At 47.0% G+C, this 25951-nt stretch overlaps 1 protein-coding gene and 1 long non-coding RNA gene across 2 annotated transcripts in view; one reads left to right on the forward strand and one right to left on the reverse strand.

Moving 5' to 3' along the window:
* The window catches only part of LOC142246164 (myosin-7), a 77409-nt gene that overhangs the window by 36383 nt on the left and 15075 nt on the right, over positions 1-25951 (reverse strand). The window contains exons 11-16 of the mRNA XM_075319199.1: positions 24210-24348; positions 22764-22882; positions 22512-22661; positions 3497-3667; positions 2870-3179; positions 552-622 (exon numbers count right to left, since the gene is read on the reverse strand). Coding sequence (XP_075175314.1) covers positions 552-622; positions 2870-3179; positions 3497-3667; positions 22512-22661; positions 22764-22882; positions 24210-24348 — 960 coding nt within the window. The remainder of the gene's footprint in view (positions 1-551; positions 623-2869; positions 3180-3496; positions 3668-22511; positions 22662-22763; positions 22883-24209; positions 24349-25951) is intronic.
* The window catches only part of LOC142246177 (uncharacterized), a 42227-nt gene that overhangs the window by 11935 nt on the left and 4341 nt on the right, over positions 1-25951 (forward strand). Inside the window, exons 2-3 of the long non-coding RNA XR_012724885.1 lie at positions 2404-2620; positions 14244-14389. This is a non-coding gene — a long non-coding RNA (uncharacterized LOC142246177). The remainder of the gene's footprint in view (positions 1-2403; positions 2621-14243; positions 14390-25951) is intronic.

A 25951-nucleotide genomic window follows, 5' to 3' on the forward strand; every position in this document is an offset into this window, starting at 1 on the left:
GTCGTTCATTTTCAAAATGTCGGTCCTCCTTCTTTGCACTGGTTGTTCATCGTTCCCGAGGCAGCACACATCGCTCTGTGTGACACCCCGGGAACGATGAACACAGCTTACCTGTGTCCCGCCGGCAATACGGAAGGAAGGAGGTGGGCGGGATGTAAGGTCCCGCTCATCTCCACCCCTCCGCTTCTATTGGGCGGCCGCTTAGTGACGCCGCTGTGACGCCGAACGCTCCTACCCCTTCAGGAAGAGGATGTTCGCCGCCCACAGCGAGGTCTTTTGGGAGGTAAGTACATGTGACAGGGTTAACGACTTTGTGCGACACGGGCAACTAATTTCCGGTGACGCACAAATGACGAGGGCGGGTACGATAGCTCGTGCGATCGCACGATAGATTGTACCGTGTGTCGCCGACCTAACAGGTCAAGCTACAGTCAGATGCAGACCCTTATGAGTGTTGGTTTCCCCATATTCAGAATTTTTAAAGACGAATTTATTAAACATCCTAGACAACCCCCTTAACCTTTACTATGTTGTGGTATACAATCACATACCCGATGCAGAGCTGATACTGTCTGGAATGATGAACCTTTCTTCTTACTGCCTTTGCCCTTAGTAGCTTGCTCTGAGGAATGCATGTAAACAAAAGCATGTTAAAAAAATAAAAAACATCAGCATTCTCCATTTTTACATATAAGAAAATTAGAAAAAACTATAATGAATGAACTGCAATATCAATAAAAGCCATCGCATACAACCCCTTTAAATTGAATCTGTCAGCAGGATTTTACTATGTAACCTGAGAAAAGCACAATCTAGGGGATGAAATCCTAGTGATGTGTCCCTTGTTAGGCTGTGTGTTGTATTAAAAAAAAAAAAAAGTGTTTTATCAGCAGGAGATTATCATTTCATTACAGAGTGTCTAGTGTCTCCTAGTCAACTGCTTTGTGTTACCTCACCACACCCCCACTGATTAGCAGCTTACTGTCAATGTACAAAGTATATAGAAAGTTGCCAATCAGTGGGGGGGAGGCAAGGTTATACAGGGATCAGCATGTTGAGCTTTGCTAGATCTGCAGCAGAGACAACAGGGATTGTATCAAAATGAAAGCATGCAGACTAGTAAGTGATACATTGCTGGAATCAGGGTCTCTGCTCCTACATTATACTAGTCTAAAATTATTGCTAGCGATGTCGAGCGCGATAGCACCCACCCCCGTCGTTCGTGCGATATTTGGTGCTCGCTGCCGTAGCGAATATTATCACTACGGCAGCGTCACACGCACATACCTGGTCAGCAACGTAGCTGTGACCGCCAAACAATCCCTCCCTCAAGGGGGAGGTGTGTTCGGCGTCATAGTGACGTCACTGCGGCGTCACTAAGCGGCCGGCCAATAGAAGCGGAGGGGCCGAAATGAGCGGGCCGAACATCCCGCCCACCTCCTTCCTTCCTCATTGCCGGTGGACGCAGGTAAGGAGATGTTCGTCGCTCCCGCGGTGTCACACATAGCAATGTGTGATTCCGCAGGAACGACGAACAACATCGTACCAGTGGTAGCAGCGATATTAAGGAAATGAACGACGTGTCAACGATCACCGTTTTGGAACAATTTTGCGATCGTTGATTGTCGCTCATTAGTGTTACACGCTGCGATGTCGCTACCGGCGCCGAATGTGCGTCACTAATGACGTGAACCCGACGATATATCAGTAGCGATGTCGCAGAGTGTAAAGTACCCCTAAAGGCCGCTTTACACGTTGCGATATCGGTACCGATATCGCTAGCGTGCGTTCCCGCCCCCATCGGTTGTGCGACATGGGCAAATCGCTGCCTCTGTCGCACAGCATCGGCCGGACCCGTCACACATACTTACCTTCCCTGCGACGTCGCTGTGACCGGCAATCCACCTCCTTTCTAAGGGGGCGGTCCGTGCGGCGTCACAGCGACGTCACAGAGCTGCCACCAAATAGAAGCGGAGGGGCGGAGATGAGCGGGACGTAACATCCCGCCCACCTCCTTCCTTCCGCATTGGGGCCGGCGGCAGGTAAGGTGAGGTTCCTCGTTCCTGCGGTGTCACACGGAGCGATGTGTGCTGCCGCAGGAGCGACGAACTACTTCGTACCTGCAGCTCCAACGATATTCGAGAATGGACCCCCATGTCACCGATGAGCGATTTTGCACGTATTTGCGACGATGCAAAATCCCTCATAGGTGTCACACGCAACGGCATTGCTAATGCGGCCGGATGTGCGTCTCAAATTCTGTGACCCCAACGACTTCGCATTAGCGATGTCGTAGCGTGTAAAGCCCGCTTTAGTTTTAAAACACCATTCCATCTCTAAAAAAACCCCAAAAATGCTGAAATGATGTTTTAAATGTTTTCTAAAGTGATTGTTTTATTTCAGAACTTCTACAGAAAATGTCCAAGGGTCAATGAGTCCAGCTGAGAAATGTGCCATGCCACAGCGTCGTGTTATTGCCAAGTACTTTACTCGGCTTTTTACGACAGTCCCATAGATAATGGTCAAAGTTAAGACCAAGAATGTGCACCACCACCCCATTCTTAAGAGACCATTTTTGGGGTTCAAGAGCTAATTCTTGGACTACTGGGGATTCCTACAGGTAAAGTATAACTTGTTATTTTGGGAATAAGCTTTTAATATCCACTATGAATGAAAACTTAACAAATTATTAATTATACTATTTGATATGAGTAAGTAATGTGCTGTTTGTACCTCAAAACTGCATTACTATTATATCAAGGTATGCACATATGTGCATGGAGATTATATATTCATGTTGTACAGGCAGACAACCAGACACAAAATTCAATAATACCACACAATAACACAGGATTTATCACATCTGTACCTGATTCAGCACTAGCATAGTTGGCAAACAGATGAGCCAGCAGCTTGAGGGATGACTTCTGGTACAGCCCAACCACGGTCTCATTCAATGGGTCCTTGTTCTTCTCCAGCCAGCCAAGAATGTTATAGTCCACAGTACCAGCATAGTGGACCAGAGCAAAGTGAGCCTCAGGCTTCCCCTTGATGTTCCTTGGTTTCTGGAAGTTGTTGGACTTGCCCAGGTGATTATCATAAAGTTTTGCCTTGAAGGTCGTGTCAGAGGCTTTAGGAAACATGCACTCCTCTTCGAGGATGGACATGATACCCATAGGCTGTGAAGAACCACAAATTAAAGCTCAATAAGTAAGATGTAGCATGCAACATCTTCATACCTATAGCATATACAGTATATTTTATAAGCTTCCTCTTAAATTTTACTTATGTGTCCTAATAAATATATAGAGGTCTGTGAAAAGTATCATGGAAAGTGAATCTCTTAATTAAAAGCAGTAGTTAATTAATAATTAGGAAATAAAGCTAAAGCAAAGGACCTTTAGTCAAAGGTGACAAAATGAAAACTGTCCCACATTATATATCACACAGTGTGATACAGCAGTAATATATGACTTCATGGTTACAATGTTCTCACCTTCTCTATGAGATCAATACAGGCCTGCAGGTCCATGCCAAAGTCTATAAACTCCCATTCAATCCCCTCCTTCTTGTACTCCTCCTGCTCCAGCACGAACATGTGGTGGTTGAAGAACTGCTGTAACTTCTCATTAGTGAAGTTAATACAGAGCTGCTCAAAGCTGTTAAACTAGAGAGAAATACATAGAAAATAAGATGCAAAGTAAAATCATGGAAATCAATATATTTCAAGAAATAAGTTAAAGGAATGTCCCCATCTTACGCTAGCTCGGCAATTTTTGGAACGCCAAAACAAATTAAGGAACAGGGTTGCGCATGCTGACACCTTCTCTGACAGCGCCATGTGATAGGACCCATTATTGACCCACTATCATTTATCATTTGTTTATGGCATACCCTGGGGCAAGAAAACCTTTTCATTTATATTGCAGTATAAACTAAATAACCCTTTAATTCATAGTCTACTATGGTTTCTGGCATGGCAGATATTAGTGAACAAAGAGTGAGCACAGAGTATATTAAAACATGCAAAGTAAATGGCAGCATGATGACTCAACGGGTAGCAGTGTAGCCTTAGGGGCACTTTGCACACTACGACATCGCAAGCCGATGCTGCGATGCCGTGCGCGATAGTCCCCGCCCCCGTCGCAGTTGCGATATCATGGTGATAGCTGCCGTAGCGAACATTATCGCTACGGCAGCTTCACATGCTCTCACCTGCCCTGCGATGTCGCTCTGGCCAGCGAACCGCCTCCTTATTAAGGGGGCGGGTCGTGCGACGTCACACGGCAGGCGGCCAATAGAAGCGGAGGGGCGGAGATGAGCGGGACGTAAACATCCCGCCCACCTCCTTCCTTCCGCATAGCCGGCGTGAGCTGCAGGACGCAGGTAGGAGATGTTCCTCGCTCCTGCGGCTTCACACACAGCGATGTGTGCTGCCGCAGGAACGAGGAACAACATCGTAACATCGGTATTTCCCAATTCATGGAAATGCTGGACCCTACACCGATGATACAATAACGACGCTTTTGCGCTCGTTAATCGTATCAAAAAGAATTTACACACTACGATATTGACTGCGACGCCCGATGTGCATCACTTTCGATTTGACCCCACCGACATCAGCTGCGATGTCGTAGTGTGCAAAGTGCCCCTTAGGCTATGTTCACACACTATATCTTTTTTCTGAGTGCATCTTTATCATGTGGTCACAGAAAATGCAGCTTGTAACCCAAAAACCGCATGACGTGTTGCCGCATTTTTACCGCATTTTTGTTAATGTGTTTTTCAAAGGAGAAATAAAATATGATAGGATAGGATACGGTAATTGATAGATAACTAGAATAGATAGGTAGAGAATAGATAGATAGATAATAGGCAGATAATAGGAGATACATAATAGATAGATAATAGATAGACAGAACATATAGAATAGATAATAAGAAAGAACAGATAGAATAGATAGAAATAACAGAATGGCTTGCTAGAGGGATAGCTAGCTTGGACAGCTGTTTTTTTTTTATAAATTTTGTCAAAAAATTATGTGGAGTACCCCCCCCCCCCATTTTTCACGTCCAGTACAAAAACAAAAGCAGCTGCAGACTGCAACCCTCAGCTGTCTGCTGTACTTTGGTTGGTTATAAAAAATAGAGGGGATCCCACGCTTTTTTTTAATTATTTGATTTATTAAAAAAAATAAATAAATAATGACGTGGGGTCCCCCCCATGTTTATAAAACCAGCCAAGGTACAGCAAACAACTGGGGGCTGATAATATTTAGGGTGGGAAGGGCCATCGTTATTTGGCCCTTTCCAGCCTAACAATAGCAGCCCACAGTCGTCCCAGGAGTGGTGCATGCATAAGATGCACCAATTCTGGCGCTGTGCCCGACGTTTCCCTGATGCGGTGGCAATAGGGGTAATAAGGTGTTAATAACAGCCCACAGCTGATACTAAGCCCTAGCTTAGTGATGGTAGGTGTCAATGAGACACCCTCCTCACTAATCTGTAAGTGAAAGTAAATAAACACAAACACCAAAAAAACCTTTATCTGAAATAAAAAACAAAAAAGCACCCTCTATCACCACTTTATTAATCCCCAAACACACTCCCAGATCCGACGTAATCCACACAAGGTCCCACGACGCTTCTGCACTGTTACATATCTGAAGCTCACAACGAGCACTAAAGAAGAAGACTGCCCGCTGTGAGATCTATGCATCAACAGAAGTGAGCTGCACGATACGGGGCGACGTCACTCAGGTTACCTGTGGCCACAGCTGAAGTCCTCCACCTGTGACTGCAAATCAGACTGCGACATCAGCGGGATGTCACTCAGGTGATTTGCAGTCACAAGTGGAGGCCGTGGCCATGCTGTGGCAGTGGCTAACTCGAGTGATGTCACTGTTGAGCGCAGCTCACTTCAGTTGCGGGCTGAACTTCACAGCGGGCAGTCCTGTTCTATGGCGCTCACTGTGAGCTTCAGATATGTAGTAGTACTGGAAACGTCGTGGGACCTCGTGTGGATTATGTCGGACCTGGAGTGTTGTGTTGGGGTTGTTGGTGAAAGAGGGTGCTTTTTTGTCTTTTATTCCAAATAAAGCATTATTTTGGTGTTTGTGTTTATTTCATTTCACTTACAGATTAGTGATGGGGGGTGTCTCGGGTAGACGCTTCCAAGTACTAATCTAGGACTTAGTGGCACCTGTGGGCTGTTATTAACTCCTTATTACCCCGATTGCCACCGCAACAGGGCAATGCGGGAAGAGGCGGGTAAAGTGACAGGACTGTCACATCTAATGGATGCGGTAATTCCGGGCAGCTGCTGGCAGATATTTTTAGGCTGGGGGGTGCCCAATAACCATGGGTATCATCAGCCTGAGAATACCAGCACCCAGCTGTTGGGTTTTATCTGTGCTGGTATCAAAATATGAAGGGATCCTACGCCAATTTTTTAAATTTATTACAATTTGTACAATATAGACCCGCCCACCTGCGTCAGTGATTGGCTGCAATAAGGAATAACGTTTGGAACACCATTCTAAGTCTGAACTGGGTGCAAAAACCTAAAAAAACATCACTATGGGGAGATAAGGTATGCAACACCAGTGACTATGTAAGGGGAATACATGAAATAGCAGAAACTGCTGTGTGAATACTGACTTGAAAAATCCAATAGCTACATGTAAGAGTGAAAATGTGAAAAATGGAATCTGCATTACTGCCATGAACATATGAATAAAAAGAAATTTAGCTACTGAATTGATCAATGCAATAGAGCCCCAACACTACGCCAAAGTATTTCTCTACGTTGGGGTCCCTAGCTTGTGTGTGTCCTCTCATGCAGTTAAAAAACTTACCGTGTATGGGAAGCTGAGACCCAGGCTATATATGCGTATGATATGGATTGGCAATAGGTGTGTGGGGAGGGTTCACAAACGAACAAAACTACTAACAATAAGGAATAACGTTTGGAACACCATTCTAAGTCTGAACTGGGTGCAAAAACCTAAAAAAACATCACTATGGGGAGATAAGGTATGCAACACCAGTGACTATGTAAAGGGAATACATGAAATAGCAGAAACTGCTGTGTGAATACTGACTTGAAAAATCCAATAGCTACATGTAAGAGTGAAAATGTGAAAAATGGAATCTGCATTACTGCCATGAACATATGAATAAAAAGAAATTTAGCTACTGAATTGATCAATGCAATAGAGCCCCAACACTACGCCAAAGTATTTCTCTACGTTGGGGTCCCTAGCTTGTGTGTGTCCTCTCATGCAGTTAAAAAACTTACCGTGTATGGGAAGCTGAGACCCAGGCTATATATGCGTATGATATGGATTGGCAATAGGTGTGTGGGGAGGGTTCACAAACGAAAAAAACTACTAACAATAAGGAATAACGTTTGGAACACCATTCTAAGTCTGAACTGGGTGCAAAAACCTAAAAAAACATCACTATGGGGAGATAAATTATGCAACACCAGTGACTATGTAAGGGGAATACATGAAATAGCAGAAACTGCTGTGTGAATACTGACTTGAAAAATCCAATAGCTACATGTAAGAGTGAAAATGTGAAAAATGGAATCTGCATTACTGCCATGAACATATGAATAAAAAGAAATTTAGCTACTGAATTGATCAATGCAATAGAGCCCCAACACTACGCCAAAGTATTTCTCTACGTTGGGGTCCCTAGCTTGTGTGTGTCCTCTCATGCAGTTAAAAAACTTACCGTGTATGGGAAGCTGAGACCCAGGCTATATATGCGTATGATATGGATTGGCAATAGGTGTGTGGGGAGGGTTCACAAACGAAAAAAACTACTAACAATAAGGAATAACGTTTGGAACACCATTCTAAGTCTGAACTGGGTGCAAAAACCTAAAAAAACATCACTATGGGGAGATAAGGTATGCAACACCAGTGACTATGTAAGGGGAATACATGAAATAGCAGAAACTGCTGTGTGAATACTGACTTGAAAAATCCAATAGCTACATGTAAGAGTGAAAATGTGAAAAATGGAATCTGCATTACTGCCATGAACATATGAATAAAAAGAAATTTAGCTACTGAATTGATCAATGCAATAGAGCCCCAACACTACGCCAAAGTATTTCTCTACGTTGGGGTCCCTAGCTTGTGTGTGTCCTCTCATGCAGTTAAAAAACTTACCGTGTATGGGAAGCTGAGACCCAGGCTATATATGCGTATGATATGGATTGGCAATAGGTGTGTGGGGAGGGTTCACAAACGAAAAAAACTACTAACAATAAGGAATAACGTTTGGAACACCATTCTAAGTCTGAACTGGGTGCAAAAACCTAAAAAAACATCACTATGGGGAGATAAGGTATGCAACACCAGTGACTATGTAAGGGGAATACATGAAATAGCAGAAACTGCTGTGTGAATACTGACTTGAAAAATCCAATAGCTACATGTAAGAGTGAAAATGTGAAAAATGGAATCTGCATTACTGCCATGAACATATGAATAAAAAGAAATTTAGCTACTGAATTGATCAATGCAATAGAGCCCCAACACTACGCCAAAGTATTTCTCTACGTTGGGGTCCCTAGCTAGGGACCCCAACGTAGAGAAATACTTTGGCGTAGTGTTGGGGCTCTATTGCATTGATCAATTCAGTAGCTAAATTTCTTTTTATTCATATGTTCATGGCAGTAATGCAGATTCCATTTTTCACATTTTCACTCTTACATGTAGCTATTGGATTTTTCAAGTCAGTATTCACACAGCAGTTTCTGCTATTTCATGTATTCCCCTTACATAGTCACTGGTGTTGCATACCTTATCTCCCCATAGTGATTGGTTGCAGTCAGACATGCTGTCACTCATGGTGGGGGCTCATCCGACTGCAACAAATCACAGCCACCGGCCCGAGAAGGGAATGATCGGCCGTGGGAGCAGTGTGACTGCCGTGCAGGTGATTTGGTAATTATGAAGCGCTTGTTCCCTTTGCACCAGATTCTGGTCCCCATTGACTTTATGGGAAACAGCATCTAGTCAGATACCAGGGATCAATCCCCTGCCGACCCCACTTTTTTGGCAGCTAAGATGCAGCCAAAAAAGATGCACTGTGTAGACAGCAAAACAGAAATCTCGTAGACTTTTGCTGGGAGTAGGAAAAAGTCATGCATTTAAGTGCATCTTTGTGACGTAAAAAATGCACCAAAAACGTAACAGATGCAGTGTGTGAACATGGCCTTACAGCGCTGGGGTACACAGGGTAGACGCCCACCTAGCATGCTACCTCCTGCCTCTCCAAGCGGGTCGCACTTTGGGGGAAGAAATTAACTGATTACTGAATGCCTGGGGCCGCACGCCACCTTACTCCATTTAGCACACTGCTGGCCGCAACGCAGGCACAGTGAGCAGTGTCAGTGACACCGCTCACCCCTCTCTTTCGCTCTGTACCCTGGCCATGTATTCTCATCTATCAGAAGCAAATATAGTTGCTGTGAGCGTAGCCAGTAAAGGAGCTGTAATCAGCTCTTTGGACTACCGGGAACTGCAGCAGAACGCAGGCCAATTGTGGTCTGCGCCTTGCTGGAGATGGCGCACAAAGGGGCCATTGGACAGCTCGATGAAGTGACGTCATAGCGCCATCCAGGGCCACTCCTGTACGGGATAGAAGAGGAGACTGAAGCTGCACTGCACTGGGAGCCTGGATTAGGTGAGTGTAGGTTTTTTTTTATTTTTCTTATATTTGCTAATAACTGCAAGACATGAGGGGCTGGCTGTGGGACCTATGAGGGGTTGGTTGTGGGGACATACGTGGGACAGGTTCTGGGGAAACACGTGGGGCTCGCTGTGGATACATATGTGAGGCTGGCTTTAGGGACATGAGGGTCTGGCTGTGGGGACATATGTGGGGCTGGCCATGGGGACATACAGTACGTGGGCCAGGTTGTGGAGACATGAGGAGATGGGTGTGGTGACATGAGGGGCTGGCTGTGGGGACATGAAGTCCTGACTGAGAGAACACTTGTGGGGCTCCCTGCCCTACTGGAAACTCCAGTAGTATGCAGGTCACTTCTGGCCTGCGCCCTGCTGCAGATGGCGCATGCAGGGGCCGTCAAAATGCTTGATACAGTGATGTCATAGCGCCATCCAAGGCCACGCACTGGATGAGAAGCCTGGATTAGGTGAGTATAAGTTTTTTTTCTATTTTTGTTATATTTGCCAATGTATGAGGGCCATGAGGGGCTGGCTGTGAGACATAAGAGGGGCAAGCTGTGGGGACATACGTGGGGCAGGCTGTGGAGATATGAGGTGCTGGCTGTGGGAACATGACGAGCTGGCTGTGAGGACATTCATGGGGCTCCCTGCACCTCCAAGAACTCCAGAAAAATGCAGGGGATATGAGGAGCTGGCTCTGGTAACATGAGTTTCTGGCTGTGGGGATATATGTAGGGCTGGCTGTGGGGACATGAGGTGCTGGCTGTGGGGACATTCATGGACCTGACTGTGGGGTCATTACAAGAGTGGCTGGCTGTGAGGATATCATATTAAATGGTAAACTGTGGGAAACATTATACTGAGAGCTGTGGGGGATATTATACCTGGGTTGTGGGGACATCATACTGGATAGGGATCTGTGGAGGACACAATGTATAGGGGACTGTGGGGGACATTATACTTGAGCTGTAGAGATATAATACTGAAAAGGTGGCTGTGGTGGACATCATACTGTACATTGGGAGCTGTGGTGGACATCATAGTGTATACTGGGGATCTGTGATCGACTTAAATGTGTATATTGGGGGCTTTTGGGGATATCATATGGTATGGATGGCTGTGGTGACCATCATACTGTGTAAGTGGACAGTATGAGGTAGGGGTATAGCTTGGAGAGGACAACATGGTGGGCAGTATGAAGGCATAATGTGAAAAGGGGGTACAGAATGGATATGGAGAGGGGCAGTGTGAAATGAGGGCACAGTATGGAGAGAGTTTATCAAGGCAGAGGGACAATGTGGAGATATATAGGATATAATGGAAAGCATCGAAGAGGGGACAACCAAGGTGTATAGGCCATGGTTCATAAGAGCGTAGGGTGTGGCGGGTATAGCTGATAATGGCAGACAGTGAGGTTGATATAGATCATTAAAAAAGACAGTGTTATAAACTATCCTTAAGGCAGATCCAGCCCACAAAAGAGTTAGCTCTCCTGTCCCTCGGGAATGTCTCTGCTTCAGGGTTTAGGAAAGGTTTATTAAGACATTTTTTAACAGCTGCCAGAAACCTAATTCCAAGATATTGGAAGCAAACTAGAATCCCGTCCCGGGATGAATTAATAGCAGAGTGCAACAAGATCCGCAGGATGGAGACCTTTATATGTCAGACACACGGCAACAAGGACAAACTTGATGCCTTGTGGGCCCCGTGGATTATGTTCAGGGACTCACCGGATATGGGTCTATGGATTCAAGGGAGGCAGGTATGTGGGTACTCTTCTATTAATTCTCTTATTTCTGTACCTGGAAGGCTAACCTTGAAAATGTGGTTTTGATGTAGCAGGTTGAGTCTTTCTGGTGGGAACCCTTTGTACCCTTCCCCTTTCACCTTACTCTCCCATGTTTCTGTTGTCTTTACTGTCTCTAAATCCTTTTTCCACCTCTTCTTCTTTATCTCTTTATTTTTCAACTTGTACTTCCTATTCCACATGAATACGAATTGTACTTGTTATTTTTGATCGCCGGTGGCGCAGGTGTAGACACGGAACTGTGATTTTTCAGCAGCTAGCCTGGGATATATATATAAACCCTCAGCCTGCGTGCTGTGCCATTGTTTGATTCTCTTCTGGGTCATTCCGTGTCAAGTGGACCAGTTTTAAAAATCGTCCCCACTCGACATTCTCCGATTTTGCTGAAAATTTATAAGGATGTACATGTATGTTTGAAAAGAGGTTCTGTAAATTTTTAGGGCCAGATCTCAAATATATTGGGCACTGTTGACCTTTCACTGGAGGCCCCCCCAAGGCTGCGGCTTCAGCTAAGAGGATTTTGCAAACTTTGGCACATAGCCATTAGAGTTCTATACTGGCTATGATGCTGAAATTTGGCATACTAGCTCAACTTTTGCTGCTAAACGCGATAAAATTATGACCGGCTATGACAAAACAATATTTCGGCCGCAATTTTGTGTCAAAGTAGCTTGCAAAACGCCTCGCATAAAATTTATGCCAAACTTTGCCCATATATAACTCAAGACCAAAAACCAATAGGAACTGGTGCTTTACCCTGTACAACAAACATCTTCATGACTTTGCATTGCTGCAATATCACAGTCAAAGCATATGTATTTGTGGAAATATTCACACCGACATATAATGAAAAACTTAAAAAAAACGAATGTTACCTATTTTTAGGTCAAATTTCCCAAAAAGGGTACCCCTAAAATATATTAATTCTGTTATCATTTGAAAGAGCACATTTTTCTCTACAAGGATCATTGGGTTTTTTTTGGAGTCTCTCCATTTAAGAAAAGAAAAATGCCACTGAACATGGTGTTATTTATTAATACGCAATGAATGCTAACTGCACTATTCAAACCCTTGCATTGGTCCATGGTGGTTATACCACAACCAATTCCCTAAGAATTGGTATAATAATCCTATTAAGAATTGTAATAATGCTGTCTTTCGAGAATTGGCAGCCCCATCGCCTAGGAGCCATGGCCGATAGCCGTGCAAGGCAAGTCGCGGGTGGTCTCTTTATCGCAGGTGCCAAAGCCTGAGGGTGGGTGTCTTTGCCTAGGATCCCAAGCCTAATATTGGGTATCTTTTGTTGGTTCCCAAGCCATAATGTTCAGTCTAAGTAAGTGGTCTGGAATTGTTGCTGAATTTGCAACATAATCGGTTCAGAGAAGCTGTATTGTCGGCCCATTGCTGTTGCAGCTGGTGCTGGAATTATTGCAATGATCGACTGCTCGGGAATCCAGCATGTATCATTTCTCACAGGCCAGTGAAAGAAGCTAGCTGGTCCATGAGGATGCATAAAATGTATTAATGGTCGTCATGGTCGTCAACTGAAATTTCAGAAATATTTCCAATCCACCAGTTCCTATCGTAAATGCAGGCAATGTATTGCCCTGGCTGGAGGTTTGCAATTGGCACAAAAGGCATTTCTGATCTGACAGATCCATCTACATGGGCAATGAAAGATGAAGGGTCATTTGACACCCTTGAAATGCGAATCTTTTTGTCATCAATTTCATTCTCCATCACTAAAAAATAAATAATATATGCATTAAAATGTAACAATAGTCAATAGGTTTTTGATTATAATAGACATTGCTAGCAACAATACAACTCTGTAACATGTGATAAGAATCTGAAAATCAAACACAAAATCAATGCATTACGGGCATACATAACACCATGTTCAGTGGCATTTTTCTTTTCTTAAATGGAGAGACTCCAAAAAAAACCACAATGTAGAGAAAAATGTGCTCTTTCAAATGATAACAGAATTAATATATTTTAGGGGTACCCTTTTTGGGAAATTTGACCTAAAAATAGGTAAAATTCGTTTTTTTTAAGTTTTTCATCATATGTGGGTGTGAATATTTCCACAAATACATATGCTTTGACCGTGATATTGCAGCAATGCAAAGTCATGAAGATGTTTGTTGTACAGGGTAAAGCACCAGTTCCTATTGGTTTTTGGTCTTGAGTTATATATGGGCAAAGTTTGGCATAAATTTTATGCGAGGCGTTTTGCAAGCTACTTTGACACAAAATTGCGGCCGAAATATTGTTTTGTCATAGCCGGTAATAATTTTATCACGTTTAGCAGCAAAAGTTGAGCTAGTATGCCAAATTTCAGCATCATAGCCAGTATAGAACTCTAATGGCTATGTACCAAAGTTTGCAAAATCCTCTTAGCTGAAGCAGCAGGCTTGGGGGGGGCCTCCAGTGAAAGGTCAACAGTGCCCAATATATTTGAGATCTGGCCCTAAAAATTTACAGAACCTCTTTTCAAACATACATGTACATCCTTATAAATTTTCAGCAAAATCGGAGAACGTCGAGTGGGGACCACTGGTCCACTTGACACGGAATGACCCTTCTGCTATTCTAATAAACTTTGATTTGAACAAAAAAATGACAGTGTTGAGGCCATATACTATAGGAGGCTTATTTAGGTCATAATATGGACAGATATTGTTATGCCAAGGTCATTTTAGTAACACTCATATTTTTAAGGGCATTGTGTGGAGATGTGCTGCAGAAAACTGGAGAAGAGGGAATCTGGAGAGAAAGCTGTGGATGTGAAAAGTCATCATGGCATTTTAACAAGATGGTGGCGAATAGAGAGAAACAACTCAATCAGAGAAGATGTCCTCTATAAGGTACCTGGATGTAAATGTTTAATTTTTGATACTCACTATGTCTTATCAGTACTGTGGTTCCTGTATGGTCCATGATTCTTCTGATGTATTCATGTATTGATTGAGGTTTTGGTGACGCATTAATCTACTAATGGTGGTTCTGGTGCCATATTCTTGTACTGATGTTGGTTCTAGTGAGTGACCTATTTACTGATATGGTTCTGATGCTGTATTTATGTACTATTGATGTCTCTGGTATTCTATTTATGTACTGATGATGATTTTGGTTTCAGACACATGTACTGATGTTGATTCCGGTGATGAATACAGCACCATAAACATTATCACTACATGAATACATCACCAGAGCCATCAGTAGTACATGAATACAGTACTAGAACAATCATCACTGCATGATTACATCATCAGAACCACCATCATTACAGGAATACAACACAAAAAACACCAAAGTTACATGAAATTGTTACCACAACCACCATCAGTACAGTAATATGGCACCAGAACTGCCATCAGTACAGAAATACAGCACCAGAACCCCCATCAGTTTTGTTGCAAAGAAGGGAATTTTGTTTACTTACCGTAAATTCCTTTTCTTCTAGCTCCTATTGGGAGGCCCAGACAATTGACAATTGGGGTGTATAGCTTCTGCCTCCGGAGGCCACACAAAGTATTACACTTTAAAAAGTGTAACCCCTCCCCTCTGCCTATACACCCTCCCGTGGATCACGGGCTCCTCAGTTTTGGTGCAAAAGCAGGAAGGAGAAAACTTATAAATTGGTCTAGGGTAAATTCAATCCGAAGGATGTTCGGAGAACTGAAGACCAAGAACCAAAAGAACAATTCAGCATGAACAACATGTGTATACAAAAGAACAACCAGCCCGAAGGGTACAGGGGCGGGTGCTGGGTCTCCCAATAGGAGCTAGAAGAAAAGGAATTTACGGTAAGTAAACAAAATTCCCTTCTTCTTTGTCGCTCCATTGGGAGACCCAGACAATTGGGACATCCAAGAGCAGTCCCTGGGTGGGTAAAAGAATACCTCAATAAAAAGAGCCGAAAAACGGCCCCCCTCTTACAGGTGGGCAACCGCCGCCTGAAGGACTCGCCTACCTAGACTGGCGTCTGCCGAAGCATAGGTATGCACTTTATAGTGTTTCGTGAAAGTGTGCAGACTAGACCACGTAGCTGCCTGACACACCTGCTGAGCCGTAGCCCGGTGCCGCAATGCCCAGGACGCACCCACGGCTCTGGTAGAATGGGCTTTCAGCCCTGAAGGAAGCGGAAGCCCAGAAGAACGGTAGGCTTCGAGAATCGGTTCCTTGATCCACCGAGCCAAGGTTGACTTGGAAGCCTGCGAGCCCTTACGCTGGCCAGCGACAAGGACAAAGAGCGCATCTGAACGACGCAGGGGCGCCGTGCGAGACACGTAGAGCCGGAGTGCTCTCACAAGATCCAAAGAGTGCAAATCCTTTTCACACTGGTGAATTGGATTAGGGCAAAATGAAGGCAAGGAGATATCCTGATTGAGATGAAAAGGGGATACCACCTTAGGGAGAAATTCCGGGACCGGACGCAGAACCACCTTATCCTGGTGAAACACCAGGAAGGGGGCTTTGCATGACAGCGCTGCGAGCTCAGACACTCTCCGAAGTGATGTGACTGCCACTAGGAAGGCCACCTTCTGCGAAAGACGTGATAGAGAGACATCCCGCAGCAGCTCGAAAGGTGGTTTCTGAAGAGCCGTTAGAACCCTGTTAAGATCCCAGGGTTCCAGCGGACGCTTGTAAGGTGGGACTATGTGGCAAACTCCCTGCAGGAACATGCGGACCTGCGGAAGCCTGGCTAGACGCTTTTGAAAAAAACACGGAGAGCGCCGATACTTGGCCCTTGAGAGAGCCGAGTGACAAACCCTTGTCCATTCCAGATTGAAGGAATGAAAGAAAAGTGGGTAAGGCAAACGGCCATGGAAGAAAAACGTTATTAGCGCACCAGGATAGGAAGATTTGCTAAGACCTGTAATAGATCTTGGCGGACGTAGGCTTCCTGGCCTGTCTCATGGTGGCAATGACATAACCCTGAAGACGCTAGGAGCCAGGACTCAATGGCCACACAGTCAGGTTGAGGGCCACAGAATTCAGATGGAAAAACGGGCCTTGTGACAGCAAGTCTGGGCGGTCTGGAAGCGCCCACGGTTGACCCACCGTGAGATGCCACAGATCCGGATACCACGACCGCCTCGGCCAGTCTGGAGCGACGAGAATGGCGTGACGGCAGTCGGACCTGATCTTGCGTAGCACTCTGGGCAGCATCGCCAGAGGAGGAAACACATAAGGCAATCGAAACTGCGACCAATCCTGGACTAACGCGTCCGCCGCCAGAGCTCTGTGATCCTGAGACCGTGCCATGAATGCCGGGACCTTGTTGTTGTGCCGTGACGCCATGAGATCGACGTCCGGCGTTCCCCAGCGGCGACAGATCTCTCGAAACACGTCTGGGTGCAGAGACCATTCCCCCGCGTCCATGCCCTGACGACTGAGAAAATCTGCTTCCCAGTTTTCTACGCCCGGGATGTGAACTGCGGAGATGGTGGAGGCTGTGGCTTCCACCCACTGCAGAATCCGTCGGACTTCCTGGAAGGCTAGACGACTGCGAGTGCCGCCTTGGTGGTTGATGTAGGCGACGGCAGTGGCGTTGTCCGACTGGATACGGATCTGCCTGCCCTCCAGCCACCGATGAAAAGCCAATAGGGCTAGATACACTGCCCTTATCTCCAGGATATTGATCTGAAGGGATGACTCTATCGGAGTCCAGGTTCCCTGAGCCCTGTGGTGGAGAAAAACCGCTCCCCAACCTGACAGGCTCGCATCCGTGGTGACCACAGCCCAGGTTGGGGGTAGGAAGTATTTTCCCTGCGACAGAGAATTGGGAAGGAGCCACCACTGAAGTGACGTCTTGGTTGCAAGGGAAAGAGAGACGTTCCTGTCGAGGGAAGCCGCACTCTTGTCCCATTTGCGGAGAATGTCCCATTGGAGTGGCCGAAGATGGAATTGCGCGAACGGGACTGCCTCTATAGCTGCCACCATCTTCCCCAGGAAGTGCATGAGGCGCCTTAAGGGGTGTGACTGACTCCGAAGAAGGGATTGCACCCCTGCCTGCAGAGAAAGCTGTTTGTCGCTCGGAAGCTTGACTAACGCTTGCTGGGTATGAAACTCCATCCCAAGGTACGTCAGTGATTGGGTCGGTGTCAACTTGGATTTCGGGAAGTTGATGATCCACCCGAACCGCTGGAGAGTCGCCAGAGCGACGGATAGACTTTGTTGACACGCCACCCGAGACGGGGCCCTGACTAGGAGATCGTCCAAGTAGGGAATCACTGAGTGGCCCTGAGAATGCAGGACCGCCACAACGGATGCCATGACTTTGGTGAAAACCCGTGGGGCTGTCGCCAAGCCGAAAGGCAATGCCACGAACTGAAGGTGTTCGTCCCCGATGGCGAAACGCAGGAAACGTTGATGTTCGGGTGCGATCGGTACATGGAGATAAGCATCCTTGATGTCGATCGATGCTAGGAAGTCTCCTTGTGACATCGAGGCGATGACCGAGCGGAGAGATTCCATCCGAAACCGTCTGGTTCTCACATGTCTGTTGAGTAGCTTGAGGTCCAGAACGGGACGGAATGACCCGTCCTTTTTTGGCACCATGAACAAGTTGGAGTAAAATCCGCGACCACGTTCCTGAAGGGGAACAGGGATCACAACTCCTTCCATCTTTAGAGCGGCCACTGCCTGAAAAAGTGCGTCGGCCTGAGCGGGGGGCGGAGAGGTTCTGAAGAAACGAGCCGCAGGACGAGAGCTGAACTCTATCCTGTAACCATGAGACAGAATGTCTCTCACCCATCGGTCTTGAACATGTGGCCACCAGGCGTCGCCAAAGCGGGAGAGCCTGCCACCGACCGAGGATGCGGCCAGGGGAGGCCGAGAGTCATGAGGAAGCCGTCTTGGAGGCAGTGCCTCCTGCGGCCTTTTGCGGGCGTGACTTGGATCGCCACGCATAGGAGTTCCTCTGGCCTTTCTCCGGCCTGTTGGACGAAGAGGATTGGGACTTGGCGGAGGGACAAAAGGACCGAAATCTCGATTGGACTTTTCTCTGTTGAGGTCTCTTAGGTTTGGCCTGGGGTAAGGAGGAATCCTTTCCTTTGGATTCCTTAATAATCTCATCCAATCGTTTGCCAAACAAACGGTCGCCAGAAAACGGCAAACCGGTTAAGAACCTCTTGGAAGCCGAGTCTGCCTTCCATTCGCGCAGCCACATGGCCCTGCGGACTGCTACGGAGTTAGCAGATGCTACCGCCGTACGGCTAGCGGAGTCCAGGACGGCGTTCATGGCGTAGGACGAAAAGGCTGACGCCTGAGAGGTCAAAGACGCAACTTGCGGAGCAGAATTACGTGTGACAGCATTAATCTCAGTCAGACAAGCCGAGATTGCTTGGAGTGCCCACACGGCTGCAAAGGCCGGGGCAAAAGACGCGCCCGTGGCCTCATAGATGGACTTCACCAGGAGCTCTATCTGTCTGTCAGTGGCATCCTTCAGGGATGAGCCATCTGCAACAGACACCACGGACCTAGCCGCCAATCTGGAGACTGGAGGATCCACCTTGGGACAGTGAGCCCAACCCTTAACGACTTCAGATGGGAAGGGGTAACGCGTGTCAGTGAGGCGTTTAGCAAAGCGCTTGTCCGGGACCGCTCTGGGCTTCTGGACAGCATCCCTGAAGTTAGAGTGATCAAAAAACGTATTGCGCGTACGTTTGGGGAACCGAAACTGGTGTTTCTCCTGCTGAGACGCCGACTCCTCTACAGGAGGAGGCGGGGGAGAGAGATCCAACACCTGGTTGATGGACGAGATAAGATCATTTACTAAGGCGTCCCCCTCAGGTGTATCAAGGTTAAGGGCGACGTCAGGGTCAGAGCCCTGAGCTGTGACGTCCGCCTCGTCGTCCAGAGAGTCCTCAAGCTGGGATCCCGAGCAGCGAGAGGAAGTCAGGGAAGAGTCCCAGCGAGCCCGCTTAGCCGGTCTAGGACTGCGGTCCGGGCAGGAGTCCTCCGCCTGAGACCGAGGGGCCAACCTGGGAGCGTGCTGCGGCGCGGACCGAGAGGGGCCTGGAGGCGACGAGCTAACAGGGGCCGGGGCCTGTGAAAGGTCCGGTCTGGACTGCAAAGCCTCAAGCAGCTGAGAAGACCATTTGTCCATAGACAGTGCAATGGATTGAGAAAGAGACTCAGAGAGTTTCTCAGCAAAAGAGGCGAACTCTGTCCCTGCAGCCTGGTCAGGGGGAGTAGGGGGGTCTACATGAGCTGAGGGGCCCACTAGTGTCCGAGGCTCCGGCTGAGCAAGCGAGGCAGGAGTCGAGCATTGCTCACAGTGAGGGTAGGTGGAACCCGCAGGTAACATAGCCCCACAAGAGGTACAGGCCGCGAAAAAAACCTGTGCCTTAGCAGCTTTGCTCCTTGTGGACGACATGCTGTTGTCTCCTAGGAGAGTGACCACTGAGGGTATATGGGAAATGGGTATATAGCCCGACCGAACAGATATATATATATATATATATATGTAGCATATATATATATATGTATCTATTCCGGCACCCTAGGGGGACCAGCACCGGGTGACCGGTGTGGCTTACCGATCGCTAACGAGCGGAGTGTGTCCTCCAGATTCCCTGCCTTGGATCCCCCGGAGCTGCAGAGCTGTTCACTGACAAGCCTCCACCGGCAGAATGCCAGAAAATGGCTGCCGGAGCTCTCAGGGGAGGAGTGGAGCCGTGGGCGGCGCCAGCAAAGTGCGGGAATCTGGGGTCCCCACAGTGATCAGTGAGGGGGGAGGAAGACATGCAGGATGCTCCAGCCCTCACATCCGACGTCATGTCGGTAATCCCGCCCTTACCCCTGACAGGCAGGCCCGGGGGAGGGATTTTTGCGACTAGGCCGCGATGAAGCCGGGGACTAAATTTGAGACCGCGCTCGACAAGCAGGCACGGTCGGCGCGGAAGTCCACCGGCCTCCTCAATTCAGCAGCTGCCGCGGCTTCCGGGAAGAAGGTGCGCTCCCTGCACAGTCCCCTATGGGGACACAGAGTACCTTTGAGTTGCAGGGCCCGGTCCCTGAGGTTGAAGAGGCTCCGGTCCGGCAGGTTCCCACAGGGGCTGCGGATGGAGCATGGTCCCAGCAAATGGATGACCGCTTAGGATCCCACTTCTCCTAGAGCCGCATAAGGGATGGTGAAGGAGACGGCATGTGGCTCCAGCCTCTGTACCCGCAATGGGTACTTCAACCTTAACAACACCGCCGACGTAGTGGGGTGAGAAGGGAACATGCCGGGGGCCCCGTGGGGGCCCTCTTTTCTTCCAACCGACATAACTAAGTATGAGAATGCATGAGTGGATGTGTGCCTCCTTCCACACAAAGCATAAAACTGAGGAGCCCGTGATCCACGGGAGGGTGTATAGGCAGAGGGGAGGGGTTACACTTTTTAAAGTGTAATACTTTGTGTGGCCTCCGGAGGCAGAAGCTATACACCCCAATTGTCAATTGTCTGGGTCTCCCAATGGAGCGACAAAGAAATGTATGTATTGCATGATGGACGTAAAAATCGTTATATTTATCCCATTATGTATAATGTTCTCCATTTAGTTTCCATTAGGGTAGCTACTAAATGCTGGACACCTGAAATGAAACAGATTGGCCATAATTAAAAAATAAGTTATATTAAGGTCTAGTCACACTAAGCAACTTACCAGCGATCCCAACAACGATAGGGATCGCTGGTAAGTTGCTAGGAGGTTGCTGGTGAGCTGTCACACTGCGACGCTCCAGCGATCCCACCAGCAACCTGACCTGGCAGGGATCGCTGGAGCGTGGCTACACGAGTTGCTGGTGAGCTCACCAGCAACCAGTGACCAGCCCCCAGTCTCCTAGTTACAGCACACATCAGGTTAATTAACCCGATGTGTGCTGCAGCTAAATGTGCACAGAGCAGGGAGCAGCGCACAATGCTTAGTGCTGGCTCCTTGCTCTCCTAGTTACAGCACACATCGGGTTAATTACCTGATGTGTGCTGCAGCTACATGTGCACAGAGCAGGAGCCGGCACTGACAGTGAGAGCGGAGGAGGCTGGTATCAAAGGTAAATATCGGGTAACCAAGGACAGGGCTTCTTGGTTACCCGATGTTTACATTGGTTACCAGCCTCAGCAGAAGCTGGCTCCCTGCTCACTGCACATTAGTTGTTGCTGTCTCGCTGTCACACACAGCGATCTGTGCTTCACAGCAGGACAGCAACAACTAAAAAATGGCCCAGGACATTCAGCAACAACCAACGACCTCACAGCAGGGGCCAGGTTGTTGCTGGATGTCACACACAGCAACATCGCTAGCAACGTCACAAAAGTTGTTCGTTACCAGCGATGTTGCTAGCGATGTTGCTTAGTGTGACGGGGCCTTTAGTTTCCATGACTGACCTTGTGTTTGACTTTATAATATAGGATGTCAGGGACTGATATCACTATTTGTCCCATGTATTGTGTAAATGGTTCCCTGAAAATTAATGATTCTATATAAAACTTTGAAAAAGCACCTCCTTTTGAGTCTCACCCCTAAAGTACATCACTTTTGTTTGTATTGTTTTGGGGTGAAAAAGTAATAATTCTACTCATTTGAGGAGGAGAGGGGGTGCATTGGAGTCCTTTTAGCTCAGTCTCTGGCCCATTCCTTTACTTGGAGACTCGGCTTCTTTTGCCTAGGGCTCCAAAATACCTTGTCCCGACACTGCCTGCTTGAGTTCAAATGCCACAAAGGACAACATCTGCAATTAGTTTACATGTGGGATTCCTCCTACATTTCAAAGTCATACTGATACGGAATTTAGATTGTGAGACCCATTGGGAACGATGATCTTGATGACTGTAAAGCGCTCCAGAACATGGAAGTGCTGTATGAGCAAATAAAAGATGTACTGCATGGAAAAATGTTAGTAAAAAAATCTGAAACAGGATCAAAATATAAGGATGATTAATTAATAAAGTTTACAGAATGTTCCTTTAGTCTACAATTTCATGTGTTTACTCACATCAAAGATCTCAAACCCAGCAATGTCCAGCACTCCAATGAAGTATTGCCTGGGCTGCTTGGTCTCCAAAGTGGTGTTAATTTTCACGACCATCCATAAGAACATTTTTTCGTACACTGACTTGGCCAGAGCACCAAGGGCATAATATACCTAGAAGAGATTCAAGGTGAGTTTCCAGAAATACAGTATAAATATTAATAATACTGTAACGCTATAGCATAATTATCCTAAACTAAAATATATATAACTGACCTGTTGGACATTTTGTCCTTTGGTGACATATTCATTGCCCACCTTGACCCTTGGGTGGCACAAACCCTTCAAGAGGTCAGCAGAGTTCAGGCCCATTAGATAAGCAGCCTTATCAGCCTCTGGAAATACACAGTTTATGACATAGAAAATCTTTACTATGCACAGCACTAATCTTGCAGGTCACAGCAGCAGATTTTCTTTGCAGAGTATGGAGAAAATACATAGAAATGTGACATTTGGTTTACATTCTTAAGGCCGCTTTACACGCTGCGACATCGCTAAAGCGATGTCTTGGGGTCACGGAATTCATGACGCACATCCGGCCGCTTTAGCAATGTCGTTGCGTGTGACACCTACGTGCGATCGAAAATTGTCGCAAACACGTGTAAAATCGCTAATCGTTGACATGCTCCCCTATTCCCAATTATCGCTGCTGCAGGTATGATGTTGTTCGTCGTTCCTTCCATCGCTATGTGTGACACAGCAGGAACGAAGAACCTCACCTTACCTGCGGCCGCCGGCAATGAGGAAGGAAGGAGGTGGGCGGGATGTTCGTCCCGCTCATCTCCGCCCCTCCACTTCGATTGGGTGGCCGCTTAGTGACGTTGCTTAGAAAGGAGGCGGTTCGCTGGTCACAGCGACACCGCTAAGCAGGTAAGTAGTGTGACAGTTTTGTGCGCCACGGACAGCGATTTGCCCGTGACGCAAAAACAATGGGGGCAGGTACGCACACTAGCAAGATCGCAGCGTGTAAAGCGGCCTTTATAGTACATGGGAACTGAATGGAAATTTGGTTAAATTTACCAGCATAATAGAAGCTGTATGGGGCGAACAATCATACGAACAATCATCTGTCTGCCATTACTGACAATGACAGCTTCTTAGAAATGATGCCTCCATGTAATTGGAAGGTGATAAGCAATAACCAACTTGCATTTGTGGTGATCTTCACTCATTATAGGCAGATTCACACATTTTATGTATTTGAATTCTAAATTCTAAAGGGAACCTTGGGTGGACTGGAGAAAATTAGGAGATTATGAAATTCCAAGTTACAGAATAGGATCTCACAATTCTCTGCGACTCCCATCACTGGGAAAATGCCAGATTTCCCATAAGACGTCACACTTTAATGTAAACTAGCACTGCCATGTTATTTACTAAGCAGTTACCAATCAATAACGTTAGCGCGGTTACTGATTGGTAATTACTTAGTAAAGGATGAGGCAGTGCATCATGGGCCCACGAGCCACATGTAGCTCCCGATCCATATGTTGTTGGTGCCTGGATTATAGTACGACCTTGTATAATGCTGAAAACAATACAGAGCTAGGCATAGAATTAATAATACAGATATAGTTGAGCATCATTCTTCCATGTTATATTGTAATGCAGACATACACCACAGTAACTTCACATTGGTGTCATATTTGTCAGCACATTTACCTTCTGTTCCATCGGGCTCTGCCTGCTCTTCTCTTTGCTTCTGCTTGAATTTCATATTGCCAAAATGCATGATGGCTCCAGTTAGCTTGTAAATGGAGTTTTTTTCATCTTGAGAAAACCCCAGGACATCAAAGGCACTCTATATTAAGACAAAGCAGGATTGGGTTAAATTTTGTAATTTTTTCACAAATCCTAGATACACCTTGCACCACACCTGTCAGGCACAGCAGTGAGCTGCTTAAGCAGGAATAGGGTCGTCCACCTAGGGGTCAGACAGGGTGGTGGGAAGTGTCAAGTGAGTTAAGTGGTAGCCCTCGAGCTGTGAGGAGCTCTGAGGAAGCTGGGAGTTTGAGCTCTCAGGGGAGAAGTAAACTAGGTCGCAGACGGTGGTCTGGACCTAGAGGAGTCGGACCCCCTAGTCGCAGGGGATTGAGGCTAGGTGCCTGGGACCCGTCAAGGAGGACGGTCAGTAGTCTGGTCCTATCATCGGTCCGGGACCGAAGGCACGACGGGGTACATGGACCCTAGGCCGGGGAGAAGCTTCAGGCAACCCGGCAATTAACCTGCGGAGAACGGGGCCTTTATGGACTGTTCCCACCAGCTCCAGAATCGGGGCACTAGGACAACGAGGGGGATAGGGCTTTCCTAGCAAGCAGCCCACTCAAATCCCAAGCATGAGCCCTGAGAGCAGGCTCCTCCACTTAGCCACAGTGGGGAGCGGGGCCCGGAAAGCTCCAAGCTACCGGGCCACAACGGACAATCTAAAACTTAGTGCCAGAAGGCAGGTCACAGACCACTGGCAGTACTGTAGGGGACGGGACCTGGACGAGCTCCCCTCGAGAGGCAACGGCGTTCAGAGACTTGGTTTACCCTTTTGTCAGCGTCTGCTTCATTGCTGAGTGAGTACCCGACTGACCCCTGCACTGTGTCCCCGCATCAACCACCAGAGTCACGGGGCCTACCCCTACCCGTGGAGGGCAACATCACCTAGCTGCCTCACTCCATCACCCCAGGTACTCCCAACAGCAGCAGCGGTACTCCCAATTACCGCACACCACGGGTGGCGTCACGAACTATACTAAATCCCATGTAAATACTCCCTTTCCATTTGAGTGTGGCCCCTGAGCCCCCGGGTCCGGAAACCCTCGAGCCACGAACGATTACCACCCCCGGATCCGAGTGATTCGATACACTGCTGGGGCGGCACACCTCCCGCTGTCTTGTACATATTATGAAACTTTACAATGTAAAGGGCAGATGGAAGGAATATTAATGGATCTGACAGGGTCAGACTATGTGTATATAGCTGGAGTCACACTTGCATTGCCTGGACTGGCTGCCTGCTCTCCTGACAGGAGCGTGTCAGCTTCATGTATTACTATGCAGCTGCATGCTCCGGTCAGGAGAGCAGGCGGCCGGTCCAGCCGATGCGATCCTCGCGCGAGTCACATGCAAGTGTGACTACAACTTATGACACCATATATACGCCTGCATAGGAGCTGGACACATATTAGCACATTATCTTAATGAAGACCATTTACAAAATTACTTCATTTTCATTTTAGCTCTATTGAAGCACTATATATTGGTTTTAGTTTGTCCACATCCCTAAAATCTTCATCTTTATTATATACAGAAATATTATTTTGAGGAGCTTCCTTCATAGTATTTGATCATATTGAGCCACATTATAGGTTAATTTTTAGAAATTATTCTCTTATAAGTACATGGCAACAATTGTC

This window comes from Anomaloglossus baeobatrachus, chromosome 1 (genome assembly GCF_048569485.1).
Source record: "Anomaloglossus baeobatrachus isolate aAnoBae1 chromosome 1, aAnoBae1.hap1, whole genome shotgun sequence".
NCBI lineage: Eukaryota > Metazoa > Chordata > Amphibia > Anura > Aromobatidae > Anomaloglossus > Anomaloglossus baeobatrachus.